Source organism: Eurypyga helias, unplaced genomic scaffold, assembly GCF_000690775.1.
Source record: "Eurypyga helias isolate BGI_N326 unplaced genomic scaffold, ASM69077v1 scaffold42060, whole genome shotgun sequence".
NCBI lineage: Eukaryota > Metazoa > Chordata > Aves > Eurypygiformes > Eurypygidae > Eurypyga > Eurypyga helias.
In genome coordinates, this window is record NW_010227074.1 from 13323 (window position 1) to 23300 (window position 9978).

At 40.1% G+C, this 9978-nt stretch overlaps 1 protein-coding gene across 1 annotated transcript; it reads right to left on the reverse strand.

Annotated features, from left to right (window-relative positions):
• Positions 1 to 84: 84 nt before the first annotated feature.
• On the reverse strand, positions 85 to 8662 carry LOC104512297 (oxysterol-binding protein-related protein 3-like; the record flags this gene model as incomplete). The annotated part of the gene is given in 7 exon segments (XM_010155222.1): positions 85 to 181; positions 1724 to 1846; positions 2413 to 2539; positions 3220 to 3364; positions 4606 to 4750; positions 6778 to 6871; positions 8599 to 8662. Coding segments are annotated over 7 exon segments (795 nt in total), but the record flags the coding sequence as incomplete, so codon positions are not given.
• Between the last annotated feature and the right edge of the window lie 1316 nt (positions 8663 to 9978).

Genomic DNA, 9978 nt, shown 5'->3' on the forward strand with positions numbered 1-9978 from the left:
TATATATATAGAGATATATTTTATAGATACTTCTTTTAACAGATCCAAGAATACAGCACAGAATATCTTCACTTAGCTCCTTTTTCACCAGAGGACAGGATTGTCCAGTTTGGAAAACCCAGGATCTTTTCTAAGGTCCATGTAGGTTCCATTGCTCACCCAGGAGTCATCGTTGGATTTCCTATGAAAGATTAAACAAACGCCCAAAGTGTTAAGCGTGTATTTTCCATCTACCTGCTGCGTAACGCACCGTAGCACTACGCTCAGATAGCCAACCCAGCCCGTGAACCAGATGCGGTGCAACTCAGTACAGCCTTTAACAGGACAGTACAGCCGGGAGAGTCTGGTACGTCTGCACGGGGCCTTGGAGATGCACCTCAGCAGCCGAGTGTTCAGCTGAGATCAGCACTCTTACTTCAGTGCCATGTGCCAGTGCTTTGCACTTAAAACTGCGGTCCCGGGTTACTTCGTGGCCTCAAAGGCAGCTTTGAGTGGAAAGCGGAAACTTTCCTTCTACCCCTCCACAGATGCCTCACCACGGTTATTGCATACAGAGAGCCTATAGCTCTCCGGCAAGAGAGAGACTCGTGGCACTAGGTACCGTACCCCAAAGGAATCCGTCTGCTTTTAATCTACTGTACACCATTTCTGGCGTAACAGCAGACTCTTATTTTAAGTAAATCAAGGCTTGTGCTTTGTTGAAGAGAGAAATCACTATTGAAAAGCCAAATGCAGATTTCATATCCAACACTAGGTAACATTTTTGCTATATAGTAATTACATTTTCTATTTCGTTATTTAAATTTACAGCACAATTTTCAAATCCTCACTCTGAGGATTTAAATCCTCATCCACGTTCACATCCCTCATTGTGAACATACAACCACAAAGTATTAGACTTTGCCTTTGTCCTGTCTTTTTAGCCTGCTGGAAACAACATTTGCTTCTCCTTACTAGGTGTGACTGGCATGTGATGAGTTAGCTCACCAGCTCGTCAGACGTGTCGTGGTCTGAGCCAGTCCCATTTTTGCACTGATTTTAAATGTTTCTGTGTTCCTCAGAAGCACAGTACCCATGTATCCAGAAAAAAATTAGGACCTCAGATCTGTTAACTGTGATACACAGGCCCATGCAACATTTACCTTGGCTCCAACTCTTTCACTGCAGGAGAGCAGAGAAGCTGGAGGGCAAAAGGCCACATCCTCACGAGCATTTATTTTTGCCTTTCTATGGCTAAAGTCTCCTGTTAATTGATTTACAGTAGGAAGATATAACATGCCTTCTGAATGTTAATTCTCTCCCCGTTACATAGGGAAGACATTAAAAAATAGCCCTGGAAATGAAAGGCTCCCACCGCAGAACTGCGCACAAAACGATCCCACTAATTTCGGCAGTTCAGCAGAGATAATTAAGCTAAATCCAGATACTTCACCTGGCTTGAAAGAATCAAAGATGCTACATTCCCTGAGGCAAATTCAAACATAGACTAAATATCAATCGCCATCAAGGCAAAAACCCTAGAAATTCAGGGATGCACTAATGAAAAGCAATATATAATCCCACATTTTAACTAAGTCTGGAGTGTTCCACACTGTCGAAGTACAAAAATCAGGAATATGGAAGAAACCTGGAATAAACTGGAGCTGCCTCTCTGGCAGTTTAGAACCAGATCTATAAGAAGAATTTCAGTAAAGGATAGTATGTACTAATAATTACACAGTACCTGAAAAATCTAGGCTGGTGCTCTAGATTGTTTTCTTCCAGCACCTTCCGTCGTTCTCTCTGTAGCTGCTCGATCCTTTGCTTTTGCATTTCAGCTCCTTCAATATTCCCTTCTTCCAGAAACCTGTAGCAGCAGCAGTGATAAGAGATACAGTTGGTGCCCCTGTCCCCCCATCTTTGCCAGGTTCTCTAGAGCTCCAGAGTCTCATCTATACAGCAGGCAGTTCACAGGGTTTGAAAGGCAAACAGCTACATCTGCAGCCCAGTGCCCTACCAGAAAGAACGGAAGGAAGAGTAACTCTCCTAACAGGCTCAGAGCCGTCATTATATTGTATTCTTTCTCTTGGAAGTTCACAACAGAAGAAAAGGCACCACAGAAAGAAGTGTCAAGCGTCTCAGGTTTTGGCCATTCAAACACAATACACTCAACATCCAGTACCTGAAGTTTTAACATCTTTGGAAAGGCACTTATCTGGAAGTATCCAAGAGCCAATTTTAGGTAAAACTGAGCCACAATGACTAGACCATCTCTTGGTAAGTGATAAAAACATCTGTCCTGGATGCACATTAATGTAGGAATGGAAACACACTGCACGTATTTACACAAAATATTTTGAGCTTAGGGTAAAGTAAGTGTACAGAAGCTTAAGAACTATTTGAAGAAGATATTTAAGAGGGAAAACTTCTTACCTTTGGTCTGGCCTGAAACGTGTGTCAGTAGATGGGAGTAATGACCTAGTCTGCAGGTCCAGTTCATTTAACTCCAGTGCAAATTGAGTAAATCCATACCACTGTTCATAATCTTTAGGCATTGGATCTACAGAAGAAAAGAGTACATTCAGAATTCCAAACAAATGCTATTATCTTTAGAAGGAAAATTCCAAACTCCCCTCAGTCATCCGTTTATCTCTGAACCACGGTCTCAGTTTGAGGGAATAAGAAGTTTTTAATAATGTGCAATTATCCTCTTGATAATTACATTGCATCAAAACAGATTTCTGTTCTCTCAGCTGAATCAGAGCACAACTGTGATGAGGGCCATGCTACTATCTTACTGCTTTTTCAAACTACAGGAGACAAAACCCCACGAGTTTGGGAGAAGTTCAGATATGGCTGTCCTTACGCAACTGAGCTTTGTTGGCCATCCTCCAATATTTAACACGTGAAATAAACCACACTTCTCTACACAAAAAGTAGGGGGTTTGCTTCCTTTCCTTCCCCTCCTCACCCCTGCCTTTCCTTTTAGAGTCCTCAATACCCACTTCATGCCCAAATATGAAAACGAGGGAGAATGGGGAAATGCAGGAAAGCCATGGGAGTAAGATCTCCGCATTATTTAAATGATGTATTCTTCCAGTCTAAATTTTAAATGCTTGATGAAAATCTAATATTTCACACAGAAGTAACAAGAAGTTGGGCCTAACAAAGAGATTAAAATAGTCAGCTTATTCTCAGGCACATCTCAAGATCTGCATGCTGGCCACTCTGGTCACTAACTTGCTCTCCAAATGCAGTTTGAAGATGAAGGCGTCCCACAGTATAAACTGTCATGCCACTTCCCAAAGAGTCGATGCACAACTTTCCCGGCTTTATCTATGACACTGCCTTCAATCTCATGTGCATTTGGATTCCAATACTTTGCCTAGAATTAAAAGAAACAAAGGGGAAAAGGGTGTGTAAGAGATCAAGTGTGGGTGATTTTGCCATGTCAGAACCACCACACTGTAGTTTTCTGAAATGGAAACTATTAATTTAGGTGTGCATTACAGTATCAGATGCAAACAGCTGCTGTTAGTACTATTAATCAGCTTACTGACATACTAATGTTGACAACTGTTTATTTTGTTTGCCTTTTTGAGGGGTAGTACTAGGTGAAGTGCAGCTGACCTTGACTTTTGCCCCATGACAGGTAACACTGACTCCTGACTTAGTTATCTACATCTTCCCCAAATTTGCAGAAGAGGAGGAAGTCATACAGTAATCTCCACTTTAGACAATTTACACTATCAAAGGTGTAAGATTTGCAGGCTCTCAGTCTTTAAAATTGAACTCTAAACATCCACTGCAACTCTGCAAATACATTACGGTACTTTCAGATAACGATTTGAGGGGAAGAAAGTATCACCCTAATGCTTTTAAGAAAGCACAAGTATTCAGGAGAACGAATAAGAAAAGGAAACTTTCTCCAGCAGTCAGATACAGAAAATGCAGGTTAGGGTAAGTCTCCTAGCACGCTCTGCAAAATTGTTTCTCAGGTTAGAAATTTTGGCATTGTTTTAGGTTTTCATTGATTTTCCTTTACTAGGAAGAAGTCATCTATTGCCAAAAAATTAATTTTCATTTCAGTTCTGGGGGCATTTCGTGAGGAAGTCATATCTTGATGCCTTGTACTGAAGGAAAAGCTTTGAGCAACATCACAACCTCTCACTTAAGCTCTTCTGAGTAACCTGCCAGGGGCTAGAAAAGAGCACTGGGTGAAGGGCCCTGCATAAGCACTGGTTCTACAGCTGCTGAATGAATGCAACCACAGCCCATGCCGATGGGTTACCAGGAGGCACGTGGTAAGCCACTGTCAGCAGACTCCTTGTTCCTACTTCTGTCATCAAACACAGGGTAGGTTTTTCATCATATTCCTTCCTTTCCCCATACTCTTCTGCACCTCAGGTGCAATCACCTGAGAAAGCTGTAGCTTTTCTTTCTCTTCTGCCTCTACCTTGTGAGCAGCACTTCCTTCGGAGTTAGAAGTTTCTCAAAGAATCACAGATAATTACAACAGAACTATAGGAAAACACAGCTTGTAAACAGTTGTACTGAGCTGAGGCAGGGAGCATCCACCCCCTGCTCTGTTTTCAAAAGAGGCACTGCCGACATTGCTGCGGTTACCTTTACGAAAGTCAGTTTGCAGTAGCAAGTGTCATCGTTAAGATTTTTGATGATGATCTCTCCATAGTGTTCAATCCATCTTTGCCCACTTAAGATGTTATGGATGCAAGATGTCACCTTGTTCCAGACAAAATGGTCTTTAAAACTGTACGGAAAATACATATAAGAAAAATCTCATGCCATGCTCAAATAAGCTCATAAACTTGTGAAAAACAACTGCAGAGAACTTGATTAGAAAAACACCACAAACCAAGTTTTTTTCTGGAATGCCTCATCTTTTTGTCCCACACCTTCTCAAAAACAAACCCTGTGACAACAATCCTGTCTCCCAGAAAACCCTTTTGACTTCTGCTATAAACTTTGGTCTGGCGTCTTCTGTTTACTTGTTCCTCTTTACCTGTTTTAAGTTTGAATGAATCATTCTAATATCTTCTACTGGCTGAAATGTCCATTTCACAGCTTGTATCACAGTGACAAATGAAAACACAAGGACATGGGCCACCAGAGTCATCAGAAGACTTCTTGGGTGGAATGAGCTTGGCTCAAGCTCTCAAGGAGGAGCCTATATGTGTGCTTCAGGCAAGAACAAAAGTTCTCACTGGGCAGTTCATGATGCGGTTGCACACTGGAAGCCAGCAGACAGGCAGAGATGAGCAACTACCAATAGGTAATACAACATTTTACCTTTTATGGAAGAAGTGGACGTTCTTACAAACAGCTTTATAAACACAAGACTTTCCTTTTCTTGAGGGAAGAGATATATTCTACAATTTGTTCTGGGTACTGACAGCCCAAGTTGCTACTGGCAAGGTTATAGTATAGACTTAAAAAGCATTGGTTTGTAAGTAGCAACTGCCTCGCACAGACCCCATGAGGATATTAGAATCTCTCCTCACCTCCCCTTCATCACTTGCTGCTTTCTGAGAGCGTGCACGAGGCCAGTTTTTACAGACTAGCAGATACATGACCAGTTTACCCCACAGTAACTTGTTTTCCTGTCCCTACCTGCAGGTCACATGCTCCATCACACATGCTAAAAATACTGGATTTGCTCCAAAAATAACCTTAATACTAATGCTTCATTTTTGCCTAGAGCCTCAGTACTTTTTTTGTACCCAATTCTCTATCAGATACACAGGGATACAAACCAGCACACGGACACCACATATGAATCAGATTATTTTCCAGTTCCCAGCCCACTAATAGCCCGAATCTATTAGTTACCTTGTCTCTGAGCCCTCACTCACATCCTGAAGACCTTTCACCCTACAGTTCATGCTAGCCAGATAGCTTAGGCTAGCTAGGTATCTTCCTATATCATAATTTTACCCACTTAAAAGAAAAAGATACGCTCAGTTGCTTAGACTGATGACTGCCAGGTTCTTCAGTTAGTTAATTTTTTTTTTTCGGATTTTCAGATGGCAGAATGATTAATTTCGTGGACTCTCTTTGGAAAACAGATTTAATTGGAACACTACTCAACCTTTAGACCTCTCGTTGCAAACAGGGTGGATATAGGCCAAATCTTAAGGGAACTTAACTGTTGATCTAGAGTGGGCACTCTGACAAACCAGCACTGCCGATTTTTATTTTAAAAAAAACCCCAAATTAAACTATACTCAACACAACTACAGTGACTTCCTACTTCCTTGGACAATAAACACCACATATGCAACTACTTCTACTTGTCACATACAATAATTATTTATGCAGTGATGATAGCTATTGGCCTCACCCACGGACCAGGCCCCCATGGTGTTAGGTTCCGTACAAATGTAGGTACAAAAGACAGGAACAACACCACCTCCACCCCTTCCCCCGAGCCCATATTCAAGCAATAGCTTCCTCTACCATGCAGGTTTTCCCTCTGAGTTCAAAACGCATCAAGCTTCAAATTCAACTGAACTATGAAAATACCAATTTTTCTTTTTTTCAGGATACACAGAAGTGATGGTTTTTTATTTCATCTTTTAGTTTTTTTATAACCTTTGGAAGACTTAGTGCTTCTGGTTTAATCTTCCCCTCCCCTCCCCATCTTTCTTTTTACACTAAATCATAATCACCAATTCTTCCAACGGTCTAATATAGCACAGCACAGCTTGTTCTCATCGGGATCAATGTGGCTCCAGTGTGTGCAAGCATGCCTGTGCCTGTGTGTGAACAGCAATGCACGACGGCAGCACTTACGGTAGAAGAGTTACATGTGTTGTACCAACTGGAACAATTTCCATGGACTTTCCCCAGAATTTGTTTTTCCATCTTACATCTGAAAGAGGAAGAGGAAAAAAGAAACAGGCAGGTTTAGCCATAGGCATAGATGAATTGTTCTATTTCTGGGTTCCACTTTATTTTCAAGAAATGCAAAATCACGAAGTGCAATGTAATAAAGGTGTTCAAAGGATGCTGTGGACCTTCAAACATTTTTTTTAATTACATTATTGGTTGTTTAAATAGCAAAATAACAGAGGTTTAAAAGTCCTCTCAAAAACTTTTAAGAGTCAGATTCATAAGTCAGGGAAAACTATTTCCAAAGTAACTGTCCCTGTCAGAACCCAGTCTTCCGGCTCACTAGAGATGATCAAGAGATTTTTTGATGTTGGAACAGATGAACTAAGGTCACTGTCTGGTGGAATGACAGCACTACAACTGGCAATGTTGCTGAAGACTCTCGAGGAGATAATACGGTAAGTGAAAAGATCTGCACACAGAACTTACCTCATTGACACCTTTATGATTAACTTGATGTTAATCGTTCTGCATAAATTAATACAGACCCATAACAAGAGATCACCGTATTTACAAACTGCTTTTGCACTGGAAAAAATAATTGTCTAGATCTCCTATTAGCTCACGTAGCCATATTTAAAAACAAAACAAAGCCTCCAATCCCTGCAGTACCCTGACTGAGTCTTCGGTGATCATCAAGACCAAATCTCACTCTCTCTCATTGATCAAATTCTTAGCTCTCATCTTTACAGACGAACTTTGGTCTCTAAATGCAAGTGTTAAATATTTGAGTGATAACTGTTGTCAATATGTTAATAAAAATTGATCAGACATATTTGTTGTAAGACAGGCTGCTATCTAGTCTTATTTATACAGTTTTCAGTTACTGAATAAATTTTTGGTCATCTCTGCTTTTCGGCTAAGAACAAAAGGGCTCTTGTCCCTGTATTTTTTTTACAAAGCAAAGAATTATACTGAATAATGAAATCCAGACTAATGACAGAGTTCCCGTTTCTGTTCAGTATGGCTCCATCCGTAATCACTATAATCAAGTCAGCAGAGTCAATCATAACAGAATTAAAGGTTATAATACGGCTACACTGTGAATTGACAAACCTCTGGGGGAAGGATTGTAACTGAGCTAAAAGGCATAGTTATGTTCTGTGTACACTCCAAAAATACCTAACCGCACAGGTACTGTGACTGGCTGACATCTTTGCCAGCATTACACAGCAAACAAAGCTCCAACACGCCTCCTTTGAAACACAATGTTAGCAGTCAAATAGCACAAAATCCGACATACTGTAATAATGCCAGCAGAGAAAGACAGGGTAAATATATTCATCCTTGCTGTTACGCTCATTTTTGGAAATTATTTTCACAACAGGTTTACAAGATCTGCCAAGGCTCAGCATTTAACTTGTAGTTTTTCAAGCTGTGTTCTAGCTTGTGTTTTATAAACTACTTGAGGTACAACTCTTCTTTATTAAAGACACCCCCTCCACCCCAAAAATATCTTATTTTCAAGAAATGCAGGTACATGAGAAGCGTAATCATTTGTTTTAAGAAACATTTGAACATTTTTATAATGGCAGAACATCCAAGTAAGAAGCATGCACCTAAGTATAGGCTAGCATTTCTTAAAGCCTTTCTAATACAGTTTAAGCAGGGAATTTCACCTTTTCCCAATTTCTGGCTATTTCATGTAAGACGTACAATGAAAATAATATGATCACTCTAAAAGTAAGTGATAGACTGAAAAGTTACCTTGCCAAAAAGCAAAATTCACAGATTCGGCATGGCATGCAGAAATAGGTGGATGGTGACTGACCTAATAGCAAGACATGAAAGGGAAAGAAAAAGATGGGCATATTAACATTTGAACAGTCATTCTGATTTTTTTTCCCTCCATTTTTCATTCATATATGGCATTTACAATTTGAACATTTACTTTCCTTTTGTAGTTGTGTCCTGAAGGGGGAGTCAGTAAGATTATTAAGGACACCGCGTCCTAAGAAGCCTTGAAAGAAATGAGAAGCACTTATTTTAAAAGGCCTGTGAATTTTGAGTGAAAAATCTAACGATATATTGTGTACATTGTCTCTAAAGTGACAATGAAATTTACCTTTAGGCCTCCTTTGTATATTAACAGAGGCCAGACTTATGACCACACACAAAACCAAAGAGCCACATTATTCTGTACAGTAAATGTGCACAAAACCTTTGACTGTGACAGAGGAGACAGTGATCAGCATCTCTGAGGGGATCATGGGTGGAGAAATCAAGGCACGAAATCCTATCTAACAACCCCTACTACTGCAGCAGTGACACCTGAGGTGTTTCTAGTGCAGAACTCTAACCACATGCACTGCCTTTTATCAGCTTTGGTTAACAGCACATACATGAGTTGGGGCAACCACCGAAATAGCAAGGCAAGGACTGTGAATAAAGAAAGAAATACACAATGCAGACTATTAAAAGGGAACCATAAATAATAAAGTAACTTCACAAAGTGAAAGCAGCCACTCCTTGGTTGTAAATTCTCCCTTCTGGGTGGACACAACAAACAACTGACCAGGACCAACACTTTGATAAGTAATGCCTACTGTTCTTTCGACAGACAACTTTATTTTCAAGTCAAACTGCTATTTCCCACCATGAATTCAATTTCTTAATTACCTACATGGCTCAAATGCAGTTTTACTTTGTCTACTCATTTTGTAAATCTCTTACTGAGCATTTATTTCTGTAGTCATTCAGTTATTTATTGAATACCCCCTACCTGGTTAAAAAAAAAAAAAAAAAAGAGAGCAAAGTACTAATTACTCTCAGCTAAGCCCTAATCCACCAACAGTGACACTCTCTCTCACTTACTGCACTGAGATTAACCCCAAATGTCACTATAATTCATGGGTTAAACTTAGCTCTCATTTAAACTGTTATAATTCCAGAGTAAGGTCACGGAGCTAAGTGGAGTTATTCTAAACTCCCTCTAGTAATAGAACAGAATCTCTTATTTTATACATTTTGCCTATCTATTTCATGGATTACCTACTATCTGCACTAACAAGTTACCTAGGGTAAGCATCAAAATGCTTGCACAAACATGCAATAAGCAACAGCTCCTGATGCACAGACTCACAGAAT